This window comes from Carcharodon carcharias, chromosome 2 (genome assembly GCF_017639515.1).
Source record: "Carcharodon carcharias isolate sCarCar2 chromosome 2, sCarCar2.pri, whole genome shotgun sequence".
Classification (NCBI taxonomy): Eukaryota; Metazoa; Chordata; class Chondrichthyes; order Lamniformes; family Lamnidae; genus Carcharodon; species Carcharodon carcharias.
In genome coordinates, this window is record NC_054468.1 from 31,818,401 (window position 1) to 31,841,689 (window position 23,289).

At 39.4% G+C, this 23,289-nt stretch overlaps 1 protein-coding gene across 7 annotated transcripts in view; it reads left to right on the forward strand.

Moving 5' to 3' along the window:
* The window catches only part of dlg1b (discs large MAGUK scaffold protein 1b), a 386,920-nt gene that overhangs the window by 224,728 nt on the left and 138,903 nt on the right, over nucleotides 1-23,289 (forward strand). For all 7 annotated transcript variants that reach the window (XM_041206085.1, XM_041206028.1, XM_041206037.1 and 4 more), the window contains 3 exons: nucleotides 6,093-6,143; nucleotides 11,717-11,841; nucleotides 20,847-21,016. In XM_041206085.1, the coding sequence (XP_041062019.1) occupies nucleotides 6,093-6,143; nucleotides 11,717-11,841; nucleotides 20,847-21,016 (346 nt within the window). The remainder of the gene's footprint in view (nucleotides 1-6,092; nucleotides 6,144-11,716; nucleotides 11,842-20,846; nucleotides 21,017-23,289) is intronic.

Sequence of the window (23,289 nt, forward strand, 5' to 3'; positions counted from 1 at the left end):
ATTTCTAATACATAAGCATTAATTGAGAATGGAATTATGTTCATGCCTTTTATTGATCACCCTGCAGCTGTGGTGGCAGCTACGGTACCTCCTATCTTGGCTAATTTAAATATCTCCCAAAGACACTCTACTTTCTGACACAACCTTACATCTGCAAGCCAATTCAGATGAACAAATTTTAGCTCCACCCACTGCCTCCCCTTCATTTGCCCTTGGTGCTTTTTATTAAAAGCTTAATGGTTTCTTTTTAGTAAAGCAAAAAAAAGGCTATTAATTTTTAAAACCAACCCCCCCCCCCCCCCCCCCCCCCCCCCCCACCCCCACCACCGCAACCATGGGTTTAAGTTGAATATCTAATAAATTTGGTTTTGTTCTAGAATATTTGCACAAGAAGGCCTATTGCTACCTTCTCAGGATACCTACAGATGGGTAATTAATGCCAGCCTCGCCAGAACTTATTGTTAAAAATTAAGGTTTTCACTCCATAGGGAATGGGGAACAATTTAATTCTTTACCAAGCATCATTGTACAGTTTTGTCAACTGCTGTTCCAGTAAAGTGACATTAATCATACATTGCAACATACTGCAGCAATAAATTTTTATAGTATTTTCTTTGGTCACTGCAGTTTGATAAATATCTCCCTTATGTACTGCATTTACAGGTATGAAATTGCTATGAAATTTTGGGAAGGCAGCCTATCACCACAGCAGCTAGCCTTTTTGAAGTTACTTTTCTCAGAATATAAAATCTTTCATGTTAGTATTATGGTCAGACATTTGGGGAAAATCAATGTAATAACCTTGCCTTATTTATCTTGCCAGTTATTAACATTTTCCTTGTCCCTTTTGAAAATCAAACACTTTTCCCACTGATCTAAAAATGCAAAGTTTATTCACACCCTATCTACTAACCTCACCCTAGCTTTACTTCTCTCCATTTCTAATGCCTTCTTTGATAATTTAAGCCCTGCAATCTCATCGTCTCTAGTTTAATTAAATTAGCCCTCCACACGCGCATGCACATTCTCTCTCTCTCTCCCTCTCTCTTTCTCTCTCTCTCTCACACACACACACACAACACATACATATATGCGTGCGCCTGCTTTACAGTATTCTGCAGTAATATTAGGAAAAATGTGGTAGTTCCTTGACAAATCCTTGAACTGCAATCAAGAGAACTTTTCTAGCCAGCACGTAACAAGCCCAATGAGAGGGGGCACAATTCTAGATTTAGTCTTAGAAAATGAAGCTGGGCAAGTGGATGAAGTAGCAGTGGGAGACCATTTTGGAGATAGTGACCATAGTATAGTTAGATTTAGCATAATTATGGAAAAGGACAGGAGTAAAAGTTCTAAATTGGGAGAAGACAAATTTTACAAAGCTGAGAGGTGAGCTGGAGAGGCCAGATTCAGCTGTTAGAAGGAAAAACTGTCAAATCAGTGGGAGGCATTCAAAGGCAAGATTCTACGGGCATGGTGTAGACATGATGCCTCAAAGAAAAAAGATAGTACTGCCAAACCTAGAGCCCCCTGGTTATCCAGAAGCATACAGGCCAAGATAAAGCAGAAAAAGAAAGTTTATGGCAGTTACAAAAGACTTACTCCTGTGGGCTTTCTACAGTATTATAGAAAGTACAGGGGTGAAGTAAAAATGGAAATCAGGAAAGCAAAGAGAGGATACAAAAAATATTGGCAGGTAAAATCAAAGAAAATCCTAAGATGTTTTACCAGTACATTAAGAGCAAGAGAATAACCATGGAAAAGATGAGGCCTATCAGAGATGTACATGATAACTTGTGGGTTGACGCAGAAGATGTGGGCAGGGTTCTCGATGAGTACTTTGTCTCTGTCTTCATTAAGGGATGAAGCAGACATTCTAGTTAAAGAGGGGGAGTGTGAAATATTAGATACAATAAACATAGTGAGAGAAGTAGTACTGGAGAGACTGGAATCATTAAAGGTGGATAAATCATCAGGGCCAAATGGATTGTATCCCAGGCTGTTGAAGGAAGCCAGAGAGGAAATAGCAGATGCTCTGAGGATCATTTTCCAATCCTCACTAGATACAGGTGAGGTCCCAAAGAATTTGAGGTCTGCGAATGTTGTGTCATTATTTGAAAAGGTTGTGAGGGATCGGCCAGAAAATTATATGCCGGTCAGTCTGATTTCGTTGGTAGTCAAATTATTGGAAACAACTCTTGAGACGGGATAAACTGTCATTTAGCCACGATTGACCAGGGATGGGATACAGGGGAAGATGGCAGGTTGGATCCAAAATTGGCTCAGTGACAGGAAATGAAGGGTAATGGTCGATAGATGTTTTTATGAATGGAAACGGTTTCTAGTGGTGTTCCATAGGGCTCAGTGTTGGGGCCATTGCTGTTTGTTGTATATATTAATAATTTAGGCTTAAATGTGGGAGGGCATGATTGGGAAATTTGCAGATGACACAAATTGGCCATGTAGTTGATAGTGAAGAGGATAGCTGCAGACTCCAGAATGACATCTATGGTTAGGTTCAATGGGCGGAGAAATAGCAAATGGAATTCAATCCAGAAAAATGTGAGGTAATGCATTTGGGGAGGCCAACAAAGCAAGGGAATACTCAATAAACAGGAAGTTATTGAAAGGGGTTGAGGAAGTGAGACCTTGGAGTGCAGGTCCTTAAAGATGGCAGGACAGGTGGACAAGGTGGTCAAGGAAGCATTTGGAATGCTTTCCTTTATTGGGCAAAGTATTGAATACAAAAGCAGGGATGTAAGGATGGAACTATATAAAATGCTGGTTAGGCCACAGCTGGAATTTTGTGTACAGTTCTGGTTACCGCAATACAGGAAGGACATAATTGCTCTGGAGAGAGAGAGTGCGGAGGAGATTTATAAGAATGCCGCCAGGACTTGAAAATTGCAACTATGGGAGATTGGATAGTCTGGGGTTGTTTTCCTTAGAACAGAGGAGGCTAAGGGGTGACCTAATTGAGGTGCACAAAATTGAGGGGCCTAGATAGGGTAAACGGTAAAGACTTGTTTCCCCCTAGCTGAAGGGCCAATTACCAGGGGGCATGGATTTAAGATGATTGGTGGGAGGATTAGAGGGGACGGGAGGAAAAATCTTTTTACCCAGAGGGCGGTGGGTGTCTGGAATTTACCACCTAAGTTGGTAGTTGAGGTTGAAGCACTCGAGTCATTTAAAAGGTATCTGGACCTGCATCTGAATTGCCACAACCTGCAAGGCTATGGTCCAGGTGCTGGAAAGTGGAATTAAAATGAACGCTAGTTTCTTTTTACACTCTGGCTGGCACAGAAATGATGGGCTAAATGGCCTCTTTCTGCACTGTAACCTTTCTATGGTTCAAACTATTTTGGCACAGTGCCCTCTACAGGAGTTCTAGGACCTATGTGAACAGGGGAAGCAACTGTGTATCTCCTTAACCAATCCGAATGAAGCAAAAATAGAGTGTAAATGAAAATATTTAACTCAATGCCAAATTACGTATGGAAATCAAAATAGTGAGGGAATGAAAGATGGAATTGAGAAAACTAAGCGATTTAAAAAGTTTAAAACTTGATTTAGAACCTCTAACAACAACTAAAAACTTAAGAAATGAAAGTGCACACTTGTAAAAGTGAGTTTGCAATCTCAAGGAGTTTGTTTGGCTGAAATCAGCACTTACCACAGCATTACTAGACAAGCCCAAAATTTTTCTAGCACATTTATTGGGTTTACCTCCAGCATGTGCTGCAACTTCACACTATTCCTTGTATTTCAATGTCAGGTCTCTTGGCAAGCTACAGATAATAAAGTTTTTGGAGGACCTTGGCAAATCAGGACAACAGCTTCCTCGTTTCCCCCTTTAACTGTGCATATGTGATTGCCAGAGGTTGCTATCCAATTTACACTTTAAGAATGGTTAACATTGTTAGCCTCACCATTATTTCCACAGCAAAACCCAGCACGGTGTGGTTTTTGTTATCTAGGTTTCTCATCTATAAGTGCGTGATTTACAGCAATGTGAATTCTACTGGGAACATCCCTTTATCTATTTCAGTTTATCTGTATTAATTCATTTGCTTCCTATCCTCCATCCGAAGTACCCCATTCTACCGAGAGAACAGACAGATCTGTTTCTGGAATGTCTCATTGCATGGAAAGGGATGTAAAGCTTTATCTTAATCAGTTTATCTTTTCCCTTCAACATCAGTGAAACTTCCATCCTTATCACCCCGCTTCCTGTGTGATGTGTAAATATATATATATTTTATCTTCTGAGGCATTTCGTTTGAGTAAAGTAAAGAAGTTTCATATTTTCAATATGGCATTTGTAAGATGAGAATGATATAAAGATTAAATGGTATCTCATTATGAACATCTCAACTATCAATCAGATGTACTTTTAAAAATACTTTGGATATTGAGATTCTTCGAGGGGACTACTGTCAAGTAGTGCTGAATAAAGCAAGTGTTTTTGATGTGTTTCACTGTGTTCAGTACACCATACAGAAAATATCAAGTTGAACACTGAAGTGAGGTTCTCCCATCATTTCTGAATGCCTTGAGTGTGCACAACACTGGATTTTGGGTCAGTTGCCATTAGCTCAGGCCAAGTTGCTTCTAAATTCTATTGTTAATTTGTTCTGCTGAATAATTCAGATATGAAAGGACTCATTTAAAGTGGCTCTATAATTCTCACTAGAGCCAGTTTAATGAAATGCTAAACACAGCGCATCACTATTGATTCATTAGATAAATGTGGCTCTCAGTGATGCTTTGTATCTTTGTAGCTGTATGCAATTATTCAACGAATCAAAAATTAGGTTTCTTTACAAAGTGATGTCCCAAGGCTTTAAAATGACCAATATCCTGTTTTATGGCCTATTGAGAAACAGATGTACATTCCCATAATTTCATATGGCGATCACATTCAAGAACAGTCAGAGTAGGAATGTTAGATATGACTGGGAGGGAGAATTCCTACACACTTTCCATTAGGTGATCCTAGCAGAAACTGCAAGTGTTCTACAACTAGTAGCTGTCTTCAAAGCCCCTTCAAAGACCAATTTATCATTTTAGCACCAACTGATGAAATTATGAACCTACCCCTAAAAATAGAGTTGGATGAGATGCTGTTTCCACCTGGTAGATGCAAATCTGCAGCATTCCCACCTAGGACTCTGGAAATTTCTCTGTACTAAAGAAGGAATAGTCATTACTTGAAAACAAGTTTGGCTCAATAAGTTTTTGCTGCCTTTCCATTAGAATGACAAGCCTGTTGTTCTAACTTCGGTAACCTCCCAGCCAACCAGTTTCATGAAATTCTTGTGATTGCTATTTCTCCTTCCTTTTTTGATGAATCTTTCCTCACTCCCTTGGATTCTGCACTCTGCATTTTGTTGGTGTGATACCTATAAGACTGGGCTATCCCTTGACCAATTGTGCTGCCTACAAGTATAAGTTTATTTGCTGTGATCTAATTTGCAGCATTGCCAGCATTAATAACTGTTATATTGTAAATATCATAAAAGAGTGGGTTAACATTTTCCAGGTGGTTACTGCGCATTGCTGTAGTAATATACAGAATGTTTTTTTTTTCTCAACTGCTTTTAATTTAAGTGAAAAGTAATTGGGGCACAATGCAATTTGTCACTTGGCTACATTGTTTTCTGGTGCCATAAAATCTAACATATTCACATTGGTATGAAACTTGCTGTTGTGACTTCCACTTGACTGGCATAAATGTTATACTGTTGCATGAGTACTTCATTCAGGCTTGAAGATCATGAAAGCCGAGAGAAAGGAATAATCTATGCTTAGAAACTAATGGTATAACTTGATCAATAGGCTTCACCAAACTATTGTATGCATTATTAAATTAAAGAATCCAAAATCAGTAGTAACAGGGTCAGAGTGCAATCAGTTTGCTAAATTCAATCTGTGTCCTGTAATCATTGCAATTTTATCACATTTAGACCAATCAATTTGAAAACTTTCCTCAAAATAAGGATCGAGATGTGAAGCGTTTTTGTGTTTTGTCCAATATGACTAATTATCTTTTCTAAACTGGCATTTTACTTATGTCTTTGGTTCTTTTACAGGTTAATGGTACAGATGTAGATTATGAATATGAAGAAATCACACTTGAAAGGGTGAGATGGCGGGTTTTGTTTTAATTCTCTCAATCCACCATGTGAAAATTTTCCAGTTACAGATATTCTTGAGAAATTCACCTGAATTTGTACTAAATCAAAATGCATTTCATGCAACTACCAATCATTTCCACCAATTTCACCCCCTGCATTCCCCAACAATTGGTCCTTGCTTGCTGGCAGTAGTTAACCTTCCACCACCTCTGCTAACTGGCCATTCACATGAACCTTTCATGGTGATTATCAGCAGTTATTGAATTACCAAGGTATGCCAGGTTATCCTAATCCTGTCGTCTTCTGGCACTTCTAGTGGGACTGCTGGCTTCCCGCCCCATAATATCATGAGCACTGAAACCAATTGCCATCGTCCCACCCCAACTGAAGTCAGCAAACTCAGTGGAATCCAGAAATTAAATGTTGGAACCTGGGGCCTTTCTGACTTTTATAGTTCAGATGCTGAGCCATATAGAAATTACTTTCTTTTATAATATTGTATATTTATTTTGAATATAAAATTTAATCATCTGAAAATATTTCTATTTTCAAGATTTTAGTATTCTGTTTTAGTTATAGTCACTGGAATGTGGTAACAAATTCTCAACATTACTGTGCCCTTTCGTATTGAGTTTCATCTGTAAAGTGTTATGCATACCTATATAATCACAACTAAAACATTTTTTCCTAGAAAAATACCAAGGGATAAAAAGGGATTTGTGTTGTCATTGAAAGCATTATGTCAATGAGTAAGAAAAAGCCTGGTTTAGGGCTGCAAATCACCAGGTGGCCAGTTCCTGCTTATCAAGGGGGGTGGGAGGGTTGTAGAAAATAGGCTGCATGTCTGACCTCTTAGTTCAGAAGGGGTGCAATGCATGTTAGAGTCGAGGGAGAATTATTCAACCTGTACCAGAGCTGACCACCCACCCATGTGATATACCAGTGAACTAATCTGATCTAACTGCTAATTTACCTGCAGTTTGAATATTATAGGGCAAGCAGCTTCTAAATGTCTGAAAAGGTTGTCACAAAATTATCCTTTTTTTAAAAAAATTATAATGAAATTCAGTTTCTCATTGCTGTGATGTAATATTTAGTGAAAATATTGATCTGGCACTCACATTTGATTCATGGGAGCGGGACTCTGTTTTCTGTTGTAGGCTTGAGTTCACTTTGGTCAATTTTTGTTAATCAGAGTCCAAACAGTATGGTTGCCAAATTTCATTGTGCTCTGTGTCCTTTGTGTGACCTTCACACAAGAGGATTAATAATTGATGTTACTAGAAAAATTGTAAAATTATTCTGCAATTGTTTGTTTGTAAATCTTGTGCCCACTGCATTCTAAACAGCTGTGATAATTGTTTAGTAAAGTCCTGGCCTTTGATCAGCTCTTGTTTTTATCCTCCATGGAATAGTTGCCACATACTAAGGAAATCTGTGTTCATATTTTTCTTTTAAGATGTTGTAATATTCTGATCGTATTTATCTCTTACGTCATGCTAAGCCCGCATGGTTACTCCTTCCCTCTTGTAATACTCGGTCCTTTTTTGAAAGAAGTTGAAGTAGCTAGAATATTTGGAAAATTTAGAAATTATTTATCAAATCTGGCACTTGGGACTTGAACAAAGCCATTGTCTTGGATTCCAACAATGCTGTTGGCTGGTGCATTGTCATTCATTATTAATTGTAAACTCTATTGCCAGATAGGAAATTGATTCACAAATATCATCCTTGCCTGACACCATAAAGTGTCATAGTAATCATGAAACTTACCTCAGCAAGAGTCACTTCAGTGTGTAGTATTTGACCCTGAATCTTTGGGGGAAGGAACCCTGCTTGGAAAATTGCTGAATTGACAAATGATAAAGCCAACATTCCTTTGAACCGAATGCCTGTCTCTACCTAAACGTCTTTTAGGCCAGTTCTAATCAAAAATCAAATTTGATATTCATCAAGCTCTCAAAAACTTTCCATTCCCAAAAAATCAGCATATTTCAGCCAAAAAAAATCTTATTGTTGATGAACTTAATGACAATTCAGAAACTGAAATCTACGCAAATACTATTATTTTCATTTTTTCTATTTGCTGCATGATAATTCAAATGCATACAAAGTCACTATTGTGAGGGAGTATGCTTTGAAGATTAGACTTTTAGATCCTTTCGTGAAGCATTTACAAAACTTAAACCAGCTAATTTTCAGCATGATGAACACCTAGTGACAGATTACATTTTCAACAAAATCAGCTGCCCTCCTTAACTGTTGGGAGCTGCTAGCTGAAAAAAGCCTCAATTTTTTCCTTACTACACAACACAGCATATGTTGAAATCTGTGCATTTTTTCTCCAAAGTGGTGGCCATAAGAGTGACTAAAACTAGAAGCCACAAGGTCTCTTCATCCTTGAAACTTCCTTCATTTTGATGGAATGCTTCTATCTTGGGGCATAAGGCATACATAGAACCGAGGATGGTAACAGTGTCTCAGATCATTCATGTATCATTTACTGTCTGCTGTTGGAAGTTGCATGCTTTTTGGCATTAGGTCAAGTGGTCCACTGTCCACCTGTAGGATCAGTACTGGGTCACAATAAATCTGTTGTATATGGAGGATAAGTCGAAGAAATAAAGGGAATATTATCTGCCTTAAAAGACATATTTCCACCTCTGCAGCATCACCTGACTCCATCCCTACCTCAGCTCATCTGCTGAAACCTTCAATTATGCCTTTGTTACATCTAGCCTTCACTCAACTATTCCAGTGCAGTCCTGGATGGCCTCTCCCATTCTACCTTCCATAAATTTGAGGCTATTCAGAACTCTGCTGCCCACGTCCTTATTTACACCAAGTCCCATTCACCCTTTACCCCTGTGTTGCTGACCTGCATTGGCTCCCTGTTAAGAAACTTGTCAATTTTAAAATCCTCATCCTTGTTTTCAAATCCCTATATAGTGTTGGCCCTCCCTGCTTTGCAGTCACCTCTTGCCCCACAACTCTGTTATTTAATTCTGTCCTTTTTTAAATTGCCCTATCATTGGTGCCTTCTGCTTCCTAGGCCCTAAGTTCTGGAATTTACTTTTTAAACCTCTAAGCTTCTCTTTCTTCCTTTTATGACACTTCTTAAAACCTATCTTTTGGACTAAACTTTTGGCCATTTGCCTCAGTATCGCTTTGTGGCTCAGTGTCAAGTTTTGTTTTATAATGCTTCTGTGGAGCACCTTGGGACAGTAAAGGGACTATATAAATACAAACTGTTATTGGTTTTCCTTGTATAATTCCTTCCCTGATGTATTAGTGAATGTGCTAATGGTCAAAAACAGTGTCAAATGATCCATGTGTTTGAGTGAAGTAACAGAGAGCAGATTTGTGTGTGTGTATTTATAGCACAAGAAAACTATGACCATTTTGTGCTGGTAGCAAACTTAATGCTCATGACATCTGAAATGCTGCCACTTCACTATAAATGACAGGAAAACCCTTTGCTCCTGACTTGGGTTTATTATTGCTTGTGTACAAAATTGAAATGAAATCTTGTTCCTCAACGTCCTTACCCCTTGACAAGTTGATGGAGAAACAATTTATTTCAGCCTTTTCAGGTGTGAGCATGGCAATTAAAATTAAGGAACAACAGAATCTGCTGATGCTAGCCCTTCAAAGAGTCTTCATTTTCTGAATGGATGAGGAGAAATCTTGTAGGATGACTGCATGTGTGCTTAACAACTGAGCGTAGCAACTGAGCCGAATATAAAATAAGCAATATTGAAACTAAATTTAAAAGCAAAATACTGTGGATACTGGAAATCTGAAACAAAAACAAAAATTACTGAAAAAACTTAGCATGTCTGACAGCATCTGTGAAGAGAAGGACAGAGTTAATGTTTCAAGTCCAGATGACACTAAATGAAACTAAATTTGTTATTTTCACTTTGGGGCAATTGAGAACTCTTTCTTACAGCCAAATGTAAGACAAAAAAGCCGATGATTCTAATTAAATATTTTTATTGACACCTCAATAATTCAACAACAGACTTTGCTAAATAGTTAGGTGACGATTTGGGACACCTGTTGACTGCGGCTAAATGTAGCAATACAACTGCAGCAAGGGGCTTGGCCTAAATAGCCAAGTGGTTATGGTACTGGGCTTGTAACCCCAAGATCAAGAGTTCAAATCTCACAATGGCAAACTATGAAACATGTAACTTCATCTGAAACAGATGGAAACAGGTTTGTACTCGAAAGAGTATCAAGAGTTCAAATCTCACAATGGCAAACTATGAAACAATGTAACTTCATCTGAAAAGGAACAGATGGAAACGTGTTTGTACTCGAAAGAGTTACAACTGCAGCAATGACCTGTATTGCTGCATTAACTTTTTTCTACTGTGGGAGAACTTAATTAGCTAGATTTGCTTGTTTTAAAAAAAAAGTCTTAATTTTGTTGCAGTAACTTAAAATACTGTTTTAGCAAATGTGCTGTATAGATTTTTGGACACTGAGAGAATCAAGTGGTTTGGGAATTATTAGGAATGTGGAATTGATGTAGAAGTTCAATCGTGATCTTATTGAATGGAGGAGCAAATCCATTGGGTCGTATGGCCTAATCCAGCTCCAATTTCTTATGTTCTTCACTGGCATGCACACCAGGGGAATTGGTACAGGTGGGCAATTCATACCCAAAGGAGAAATCCACAAATCACTCTACTATTTTGAGTACTGGTGGAACCTGTGGTTTCCATGTCAATGATTGCATACGTTGCACCCAGCAACAAAAATATTTTTCAAATTATTTAATTCAAAAATCTGAAAGAAAAATGGATGTGTGGACCTTTACTGTTATTTTTTGACAGTGCATGATTGTTTTTAAGTAAAGCCTTGCCAACTTGGAAAAGAGCACAAATTCAAACAGCTGTGGTTTTTGTGCAGCATCAGAAAAGCAATTAATATTGGAAAATTGTATTCTAAGTACAAGGTGATACATTTTTTAAAATTAACATTTAAGAAAAATACAATTTTTAATTTTTTGAAGTTCATCCTTCCAAAAAATGTTGTATCTTGGGCACTTGCTGATCTATTACTCAAATTCATTGAACTTCTTTACATGGGTGTTGGGGAGCAGGGGATAGGAATATGAGTGACCTCTTCCCAAATCTGTAACAAAATTATTTTGTCATCAATCCATATATATAGGGCTTTTTCACTTTTCCTTTTAGGAAGCACCTGACCACTTCCCAGCACCTTTGCTAAGGGCCTGGTTAAGATCCGGTTAATGTCAGTGGGGATTGTAAGCCCACACTCTGCTGTCTGCCAAGCAGTGCCTTGGTGAGCCAAAATGTTTCACTATGGCTTCTCGTTTTAGTTGAGTTGGTATTATCCTTTAACACTTTGTTACAAATTCTCAGTTTATCACCATAAAAAGGTATCTGAAAAATATAGTGTACTGCTTTTCTTATTGGAGAAGAACCCACTGACAACAAAAATGAAATCTTCACTGATTCCCACTATATCATTTTCATAATGACTTATTTTCTCTTTTCAATAAATGAGTTTTATGCCTGATTTTCTGTTTATGCACTTACACATAGGGAAATTCTGGCCTGGGCTTCAGCATTGCAGGTGGCACAGACAATCCGCACATTGGTGATGATCCCAGCATATTCATTACAAAAATCATTGCAGGAGGTGCAGCTGCACAGGATGGAAGACTGCGGTAAGTCCAACCGTTAATGCATTGTTGTTGACTTTATAGAAAACAAACATGTAGCAGCCGTGACTGAGTCCATGTTAATGGTCTTGCACCCAGCTTCTCAGAAGCTGCTGTTCAGATGTTCCTCTGGCTTTTTTGGGGGGAAAAAAACTTCAGATTTTAACCATGAATGAAACTGTAAATATAGCCATTAGAATTGGTTCATTATTAAAGAAAAGTTATAATTGAGGTTGTGAATAATTATAATGGTTAGCAAAAGCAGGAAATGCATAATTTAAAAAGGTATGTGCATTTCTTGTTCATCCTCGCTTCAGCATGTTATTAAAACCTTTTTTAAAGGTATATTCCAAATAACTGGCTTCCTTTTTACAAAACTCCTCAATTAATAAAATGCATCTAGGACAAGAGTCTGAATTTCTGCAGCCCATGAGATTGAAAATAGCCTTTCCAATCTTATTTCATCTTCAATGAAGAGTAATTAAACTCTAATTTATCAGGAGCTTTGTTTGTGGCCTCATTAGGACATAAAGTTGCATGATAAAGTTTTCTGCATTGCCTGAATATAGCACTTGTGTCCATATACAACAGCCAGCTGCCTGTGTTAGAATCACACCTCAAGAGCCTGAATTTTTCTTTTACAAAATGGAAGCAAATGGCATGAACTGGATATTCGGATGTGAACCTGGGATTTTTTTTAAAGGAAGGCCGTAAGTTCACCTGGGAACTGTCAGCAAGCAGGCCTCTTCTAAGAAATCACCTGACCTTTATGGTGCTTGAGGAAGATCTGGTTGTTTGGTTTGAACTGTGATCACTTTAATTGATGGAGGCAAAAACTGAAAAAGAAGGTTGGTAGCTCGCTGGAAATCACAGGGGTGAGAGGAAAAAAACTTAAGTTGCAAACCTGCTTGTTTTGGAGGCAGGCTTGTTGGGGAACAAGCTGAGGAAGGAAGCCTAACTTAGCTGGCTCTCTCTCTACCAAAAATTGTGCGTGGCTATTGACCTTTAGCCAGAGAACCCTCATCTGAGTGTAACTAACCTGTATTTTGATGTGAAAAGCTCCAGCTGATGAGAACTTCCAAACATCCACCGGGACCAGCGGCCCACCCTCACACGAGGGAACGCCAGGTCAACAGTGTCAAGACCCTGCAGATTTTATCTTTATTTTATAACACCTACCCTCCAAAGCCCATCCCTGCAGAGAGACACTATCTGTTTGTCCTTTGTGTGCGGGAATTCTTCAGTAAGAGAGGAGAAATAGTTATACATCCTGATTATAATTGTGTTAACCAGCGCTTGAAACTTGTTAAAAGAAGTTTTGTTTTAAAATAAATTAATCAGTGATTTTTTTGAAAGAAGCCTGGTCAGAGTCTCTTTTCTTCTGGGTACTAGAAGTATAGGTACACAATTGGCCATTTCAATGAAGAAATTAAACATCTAAATTAATGGTACAGTCTGCAGAGTAGTGGAGCTTGATAATTCATACACCACTCCTATCTTGGTCATAACATTTGACTTACTATGACTGTGAGCGGTGCCAGAGGGATGAGTGAGTGTGTGCAGCATTGCTAACGGGAAGCCTGAGTAGCTGCTGTTTTTCAAGAGTGGAGGCATTGTAAAATAGTGTCCAACTGTGTGTCATTTTTGAGGCAGGAATATGGAATTGATGTTCATTCTTGAAATGAATACTCGGGGTCAGTGGCAAGTCAGGCTGAACATCAGAACCCAGTTTTGCCTGATTGACAAGTCAGTTATGCTTGGAGACATTGTGGAGCCAGTAGGCTTTTAAAGGGAACTATGATGAAGCATTTTAGATTGTTTCACACTTTTATGGAAGATAGCTGGAAATAGCATTATTTTCAAAATGGTGAGAAAGGAACTTTGGAGGAGCAAGCAGATTTGACTGTCCACGTACACAAATCACTGAAACCAAGTGGGCAATTACAAAAAGCAAGAAGGCTAATGGGAATGTTGATCTTTGTTTCAAGAGGCCTGGAATACAAAGATGGGTGGGGGTGGGTTCTGGCGAAGTTATGCTTAAGCTGTATAGAGCTTGGCTCAAATATCATCTGGAGTGCCATATTCAGTCTTCAGCACCACACCTCAAGAAAGATTTATTAGCTTTGGAAGGAATGCAGCACAGATTCACCATAATCCCATTGTAGCTTAATGAGTTAAATAATGAAGGTGGGCTGTATTCCTTTGAGTATTGGAGATTGAGGGGTGATCTTTTTAAATTCATTTATGGGATGTGGGCATCACTGGCCAGCATTTATTGCCCATCCCTAATTGCCCTCCAGAAGGTGGTGAGCTGCCCTGAACTGCTGCAGTCCATATGGTGTAGATACACCCACAGTGCTGTAGGAAGGGAGTTCCAGGATTTTGACCCAGCGACAGTGAAGGAACGGCAATATATTTCCAAGTCAGGATGGTGAGTGGCTTGGAGGTGAACTTCCAGGTGGTGGTGTTCCCATGTGCCTGCTGCCCTTGTCCTTCTAGATAGTAGTGGTTGCGGGTTTGGAAGGTGCTGTCTAAGGAGGCTTGGTGAGTTCCTAAAGTGCATTTTTGTAGATGGTACACACTGCTGTACTGTGTCGCTGGTGGAGGGAATCACGTTTGTGGATGGGGTGTCAATCAAGTGGTCAGCTTTGCCCTGGATGGTGTCAAGTTGCTTGAATATTGTTGGAGCTGCACTCATCTAGGCAACTTCTATTATGAGTCTCAGGTCCATAAGACCATAAGACATAGGAGCAGAAATCAGGCCATTCAGCCCATCGAGTCTGCTCCACCATTCAATCATGGCTAATAGGTTTTTCAACCCCATTCTCCCGCCTTCTCCCTGTTATCTTTGATCCCCTTACCAATCAAGAACCTATCTATCTCGGTCTTAAATACACTCAAAGACCTGGCCTCCACAGCCTTCTGTGGCAGTGAATTCCATAGATTCACCACTCTCTGGCTAAAGAAGTTTCTCCTCATCTCTGTTCTAAAAGGTCTTCCCTTTATTCTGAGGCTGTGCGCTCGGGTCCTAGTCTCTCCTACTAATGGAAACATCTTCCCCACGTCCACTCTATCCAGGCCTTTCAATATTCTGTAAGTTTCAATCAGATCCCCCTCATCCTTCTAAACTCCATCGAGTATAGACCCAGAATCCTTAAAGATTCCTCATATGTTAAGCCTTTCATTCCTGGCATCACTCTTGTGAACCTCCTCTGGACCCTCTCCAGGGCCAGCACATCCTTCCTGAGATACGGGGCCCAAAATTGCTCACAATATTCTAAATGTGGTCTGAAGAGACTTATAAAGCCTCAGCAGCACATCCCTGCTTTTATATTCTAATCTTCTTGAAATAAATGTCAACATTGCATTTGCCTTCCTAACTATCGACTCAACCTGCAAGTTAACCTTAAGAGAATCCTGGACTAGGACTCCCAGGTCCCTTTGCACACCAGATTTCTGAATTCTCTCCCCATTTAGAAAATAGTCCATGCCTCTATTCTTCCTATCAAAATGCATGACCTCACACTTCCCCACATTGTATTCCATCTGCCACTTCTTTGCCCATTCTTCTAACCTGTCCAAATCCTTCTGCAGCCTCCCCGCCTCCTCAATACTACCTGTCCCTCCACCTATCTTTGTATCATCTGCAAACTTAGCCAGGATGCCCTCAGTTCCTTCATCTAGATCATTAATGTATAAAGTGAAAAGTTGTGGTCCCAACACTGACCCCTGTGGAACTCCACTAGTCACCGGCCGCCATCCTGAGAAGGACCCCCTTTTCCCAACTCTGCCTCCTGCCAGACAGCCAATCTTCTATCCATGCTAGTACCTTGCCTCTAACACGATGGGGTCTTATCTTACTGAGCAGCCTCCTGTGCGGCACCTTGTCAAAGGCCTTCTGGAAGTCCAAGTAGATAACATCCATTGGCTCTCCTTTGTCTAACCTACTCGTTACCTCCTCAAAGAATTCTAACAGATTTGTCAGGCATGACCGCCTCTTGATGAAACCATGCTGACTTTGCCCTATTTTATCATGCACTTCCAAGTATTCTGAAATCTCATCCTTAATAATGGACTCTAAAATCTTATCAAGGTCAGGCTAATCAGCCTGTAATTTCATGTCTTTTGCCTCAATCCCTTCTTAAACGGGGGGTTCATTAGTGATTTTCCAGTCCTCTGGGACCCTCCCTGACTCCAGTGATTCCTGAAAGATCACCACTTACGCCTCCACCATCTCTTCAGCTATCTCCTTCAGAACTCTGGGGTGTAATCCATCTGGCCCAGGCAATTTATCCACCTTCAGACCTTTCAATTTTCCTAGCACCTTCTTCTTGGTAATGGCCACCATACTCACCTCTGCCCCCTGACTTTCTTGAACTTTGGGGATGTTACTCATGTCTTCCACCATGAAGACTGACGCAAAGTACCTATTTAGTTCCTCTGCCATTTCTTTGTTCCCCAATACTACTCCAGTGTCATTTTACAGCGGCCCAATGTCCACATTTGCCTCTCTTACTCTTTATATATCTAAACAAACTCTTGCAATCTTCTTATATTACTGGCTAGTTTACCCTTATATTTAATCTTCTCCCTCCTTATTTCTTTCTTAGTTGTCCTCTGTTGGTCTTTGTAGACTTCCCAATCCCCTGGTTTCCCACTGCTCTTTGCCGTATTGTATGCTTTCTCTTTAGGTTTTTTGCTGTCCCTGACTTCCCTTGTCAGCCATGGTTGCCTCGTCCTCCCTTTAGTATGCTGCTTCTTTCTAGGGATGAATTTTTGCTGTGTCTCCCAAATTACTCCCAGAAACTCCTGCCATTGCTGTTCCACTGTCTTTCCTGCTCGGCTCATCTCCCAGTCAATTCTAGCCAGCTCCTCCTTCATGCCTCTGTAGTTGCCTTTATTCAACTGTAATACCGTTACATCTGATTCCAGCTTTTTCCCCTCAAATTACAGGGTAAATTCTATCATATTATGGTCACTTCCTCCTAAGGGTTCCTTCACCTTAAGCTCCCTTATCAAATCTGCCTCATTACACATCACTAAATCTAGATTTGCCTGTTCCCTAGTGGGCTCCACCACAAGCTGCTCCCAAAAGCCATCTCGTAGACATTCCACAAATTCCTTTCCTTGGGATCCACTACCAACCTGATTTTCCCAGTCTACCTGCATATTGAAATCCCCCATGATCACTGTAACCTTGCCTTTCTTACATGCCTTTTCTATCTCCTGGTGTATCTTGTGCCCCACATCCTGACTACTTTTCGGAGGCCTGTACATAACTCCCATTATGGTTTTTTTACCTTTGCGGTTCCTCAACTCTACCCGCACAGATTCTACATCATCTGACCCTATGTCATTTCTTGCTATCGATTTAATTTCATTTCTTACTCAAGTGGAGCGTATTTCATCATACTCCTGACTTGTGCCTTGTAGATGGTGGACAGGCTTTGGGGAGTCAGGAGGTAAGTTACTCGCTGCAGGATTCCTAGCCTCTGACCTCTGATTGAGGTTTGCATAAAATTCAGTGGATAAACAGTTTGAATATTGTGCATCTGCCTTGACCACATGTTCCTTGCTCACACCACCTTCTACCTCTCTGAGCTCCTGCTCACCTGATTGGATCTAATCTCAAAATCTGGATGTTTTGGGTTGAATATGGGCATTATCCCTTGATTGTGATTTGCTGGTGATTTAAGGCAGCTGAGTGAATTTCAAGCAAGGGTGACCCAAATTTATTTTCTTACATTTTCTCTCCCGCCCTGAGAAAACATTATTATTGTCTCTCTTAGATTTCATGGCTTAGGTTCACAACTCAACATGTGAAAATTTGCAGTTGATGCAATATGTGATCATTCCCATAAAATTTAATAGCTTTCTACTACAAGTTGGTACATTTTTGCATAAAATGTTTATAATGTTTCATCATCTTTCGGAATGATTTCCTACGATTATATCTGGCACATCTTAACCCAGTTGTCCTGCTTCACTCTAAATTAACTCGAATGGCAAATGTCAGTATTAAGCTTTTTTCTGCCATGAACTGCCTGTGGATATGAGTCAGTTTACAAACGAGCAAGAAGAAATGAAATCAGCAGCAATCTGCTTACTTTTACGCACTTGCAAAGTTATTCTGTTTTTATATTTGTCATTAGTGGGGGAATCTATCATTGCCACTGACAGTATAATAATTTTATATAGCATATTTAAAATGGCTTTTCATGTTGGCATTCATGAAAGTTTGACATTTATCAATGGTGTAAGAAAATATATTGATACAAAAATTCTATTTAGAATACCAGTGATGAAGCTTCACACAATCCAAAAAATTCAGTCACTTGAAGCACTACATAAAATCTCACATGCAGAGTTTGAGTACTTGAGGCTGTTGGAATCTCCACATACCCACAGGACTCTGGGTTGAATTGGTTTTCCAACAGTGGTCAATGGAAAAGAAAATTGGACGTGCAGTAAAAACAAGCTGCTATTTTGCTATTAGAACATTTTTCATGACTTGTGAAGACCAGTTTTTCTCCCTGATACTGCAGGGTTTTTTAAATTAACAAGTTAATTTATTCTGTTATAATCTGGTTAGGGACCAGTAACTTTTTGTTTAAAGTAGACAAAGTTTGAAATCCTGGTTACCGCTAAGAAAATAAAGCCACAAGATTCCACCCTTTTAAACAAAATGAACTTTACTATACAAAGTCAGAAAAGCAACACAATTTACAATATCTATTTTATATTCTAACATTCAAAATTAATATAAGGTAAATATGAATTAACAGGCAAATGGTGGCCGAACATATCACACTCATGTTAAATGGCGGGTGTAATCAAGACAGATCCCAAGGAATTCTCAGCAACTGACCCAGACATCAGTGACTACAGAAAGTGTCAAAATCTCATTTCAACTCTTCACTTTTGAAGATCTAGCCTCTGAATTCCCTCAAAAGCCACTCCGACTCGGACCGCCTCAATGATTGCTCACCTCTCAATGGTTTAATCTCTCCCATTGAAACTGCGTTCCATGGGTTTCCCAAAGCTGCGCTCCCGCCTCTAATTACTGGCACACTTCCAGCTCTCTCGCAAATTGCTAGCTTGCTTCACTAAACTGACACTGCCCCTGGGTTTCTCTGAACTCCAGTCTCCTTGCTATACCGAGTTACAAATGGTTCCCAGGACTTCCCTGAGCCCTAACTGCCCTGGAGCTGGCTAACAGCAGCACCTTTTTGGTATGGAGTTTCTTCCCCTGATGCAGAGCACTCAGATAAATTAAAATCAGAGCACCTTCTTAAGCTCCACCCATCTCCATGACCACGTAGCCTTTCAGGGTTCACTGAATGCTTTTAAACTAATTTAGTTCTAACTCCCAAAACAAAACACTCTCTGGACTGCACTTGTTTGCAAGCAGTGTAGGCATAATGTCTCCAATTCTCCAGTTAAGTAAGCCCTCCTACTGTTTTATAGTTCCATCTCTTCTATTCTGATTCTATTAAACAAACATGGGTAACCTTCTGAACTGCCATTTCCTTTCAGGTGTTCTGGCAATATCTAAAGACCAGCAGTTTAGTTAACTTCACCACAACAATTTCCCAGATGTAAACATTCTAAAATATTAACATGAACCATGAACTAGATATTCCTCTCAGTTCCTATTGATTTTATTTACCTCTGAGTCTTCCATACTTGGTCTCCAGTGTAGGTAAGTGTCATAAAAGTCCTGCAGCAGACTTGTGTGAGAAATTATCTGCAGGATGAAAGCAATCATAACTGGCTAAAAGATATCCTGAAAAATGATGACCACTTCCTGTAAATTAATCTAAAGCTTCAACAGCTGCTCCAGTGTCCCTTGGGCACATCAATACATGAAATTCAGATGCTGTGCTGGTTCTTTATGGCTCATTTCTCTTTGTTTCCTCCTTCCTTTCTTATCAACACCTATTTTTTTTCTTCCTTCCTTCTCTCTCTCTCTCCCTCCCCCTCCCTCATGACTTATTATTTTTAGCTCACGTACTTTTCTCTGCTGGACACAGTGCAGAGGGTAGAATGAACAAAGCAAAAGAAACCTGGCATTCACTGACCACTGGGGTTCAATAGAGACTTTACAGTGTGATCCATAAAATATCAAAGTGCTTATGGAGCAGAGTCGGCTTTAGAGTGGGTCACCGCCAAGGGTGTGGTTGTCAAAGCTTTGTTCTTGTCTTGCCACCATGTAGCCACTCCAGACTGCCTGTCACTGCTTAAGACATTGAGCTTTTTTTTGGCTAAAAGCTCCACGTGGAGTGTTATAGCAAGTATTAAGAGCCTATAGCCTCTTGCATCAGTGCGTTGTCACCCAAGGAGACACAGAAAGCTGTCAAACTAGCCTCTGACCATCCTTCAGCCGGTTTCTCAGTGCTCTGCTGTGTCGCTGCTTTACCAGACTTAAGTAAATCAAGTTCTATTTTTAATTACATGGGATTTTCACATGTGTTTTGGGGGTCTGCATTCTGCAATTTTGTCTACTTTTCCTTGAAAAACAAGAAACACTGGCTTTTATGTAGAACAATTTGAGTTTTATTGTTGAAAATCATACCAAGGACAAAATGTACTCTACAGTGGCATGCCTCACTGATATCTAAGTAAATACCCATTATCTTAAAAACATTATTAAATCACACTAAATGCAGCACTTAATATATTATAATTTTGATGGAGGACCCATGATGATTAATCCATTTGAAAAGGGAGCCTCCAACCAAAAAAAGTTGAGAAGCATTGAGACAACTAATACAAGTCTCCAGCACTGATGCATGGGACAAGGAAGAATAAAAATAGCAACGCAAATGGAGGCAGGAATTAAAATCATGAAACTAGGATGCCGATGCAAAAGCAAAACATAGGACATTTTTTTCAGAGAAGCCGGTTTTCATTAAATTCTTCTTTTCATTTTAGCACTTTCTTTTTTTACAAAAACTGCGCCGCTGTCCAGTTTGAATATGGCTTGAATGTCAAAATTTGTTTTATCCTAGGGTTAACGACTGCATCCTTCGGGTAAATGATGTAGATGTAAGGGAAGTAACTCATAGCAAAGCAGTAGAAGCTTTAAAAGAGGCTGGATCGATCGTAAGATTATACGTGCGCAGAAGGAAGCCAGTCACAGAAAAGATCTTGGAAATAAAGCTTGTTAAAGGGCCAAAAGGTAGGTTCTATATCAAGTATAAAAAACTGTTCTTGCTTACTTTTCATAGATTGCAAATGTTAGTTGGGAAAATCGTGATTCTTTATAAAATAGATAAATATGATAGTGTTCTTGTCTTACGTCAGCTTGGCCTTTCTCTTCACCCTCTTTCCCCCTTCCCCCGCCAAAAATCTTCCACATACAGGCATATGGGATGCATAGCTAGAATAATGCAGTACAAAACCTAGAAGATGACAAGTTAGTTCAGGAGATTGTGATGTAGAGAATTGCTGTGTATAATTCCAGTTGCATGCTACAAAAGGACAATCAGACATTGGAGACTGTGCAGGCCAGTCAACCAAACTGATACCTACTTCAAAACCTCTGAATTATGAAGAGAGCCAATGTTTGTTTTCCTGAGCTACAAGGCTTGGGGGATATATTGCTCAAGTATTCAGGATTCTTAAAGTGAAAGGTAAGGTGACAACTAATGAGTTTGAGATTGCCATAAACGCTCAAACTTGTGGATGTGTTCGAGATTAGAATGGAAACATAGGAACAGGAGTAATCCATTCAGTTATTTCATGGGTGATCTGAACCTCAACGACATCTACACACTCTTGTTCCATATCCCTCGATGCCCTTGACCAGTAAAATGTATTGACCTGAATCTTGCATTTCAGTTGACCCAGCATCTGCATCCTCTTGTTCTGGAAGTTTTCCACCCTGAATTAACTTATTAAATTCTTTTATTATTTTAAGTACTTCAATTAGATCACCTCTCAACCTTCTAAATTCAAATGAATGCAACCTAAATAAATGCAGCTTATCCTCATACTTGAACTATTTAAGCCCTGGCATCATTCTGGTGCGTGCTTTGTACTCTATAGTTAATACCTCTTTCCTGGGGTTCAGAGTCCAAAACTGATCACTCCATTCCAGATGGGGTCTGACCCAAAGGCTCTGTACAATGCAACATCACTTCCTCATTTTGTACATGTGCACTAGCTTTTAGTGACTTGTGCACATAAACACCAAAATTCCTTTGCTTCTCTTACCATTTAGAAAATATTTTGATTTCTCTTTTCTCAGATCTAAAGTGGACAGCTCACTTGAATTGCATTGAATTCTATCAGCTGTTATTTTGCCCACTCATTTAGCCTGACCCTTCAACTTCCTCCTCCCATGCAGAGCTTACAATGTCTCCCAACTTACTGCTACTGTGAATTTGGATATATATTTCTCTCTTAGAGCACTTCAAATTTAAATATAAATACTTTATGCAAAAGGTAATAAATATATGAAATAGACAATCCATTGGAGGCAGATGGTGTGCAAATGTTTAAGTATGAATTGGATTTTGAGGAAAGAGGTGAATGAGAGTTAGGTTTGGGAATGGCCACCTGGGTTTCCTGTTTCAGTACTTTGTGTTCTTGTAACACAATCTTGTATATTGGAATGACTCTCTGCCAGTTACACTGGTTCCAGCTGAGCAATTTAACCTCTTAGTGTTAGTTGCAGATTTCCTTGCCATGGCCACTTCTGTTTTATGCATAGCTGGCATCAAAAGTATGCAGATGTGCTTTCTGGTAGTGTTAGTTCATTGAGCAAAGGATTGACTTGTGATCTTCTTTCAATCACTGATGATGTGGCTAAAGGTTTTTCTGCTATTAAGAAATGAATCTGAGCTGAAGTGTGTAATTTAGAATTGCTCAACTTACATGAAACAAATCTAGTTTCATGTACATCAAGAAATAGTGGTCATGATCTTTCTATTTTGATTTACATCCCATGCCCTTTAGCTCTGGGCTCCGGCTTCAGATATCCTGAACTTTAGGCCTGGAGAACTTGGACTAAATTGTTTTTCGGACTAACTTTTTATTTATGACTCTGATTTCCTTCTTTTCATTTGTTTGGCAATGCCAAACCACTTAAAACACAGCACATTCTCTTTTTAGCTCCCTGTACTGTTTTCCAAAAAACCTTTGATTTGACACAATTGCACTTCCATTTTACAGGTTGCTGGAACTGGAATGCTGGAATTTTCATATTGCATTTTGTTGGAATACCAGCATTCCTCAACAGAAAACACTTAGCTCCCTAAGAACATACTGGAGGACACTGTGTATTTAGCAGAAGCACAATGTGGCATTAGTGCCAGTGAGCGTAAAAAAAAGCTGAGGAGCAGATGGTACATATCTGCAAACCCATTGGTTTCTACTCCACTGCAAATGTTACATTGATGGACTACATCATTGAATGAAGATTGCATCGAGAATCGGAGTTCTATGTCA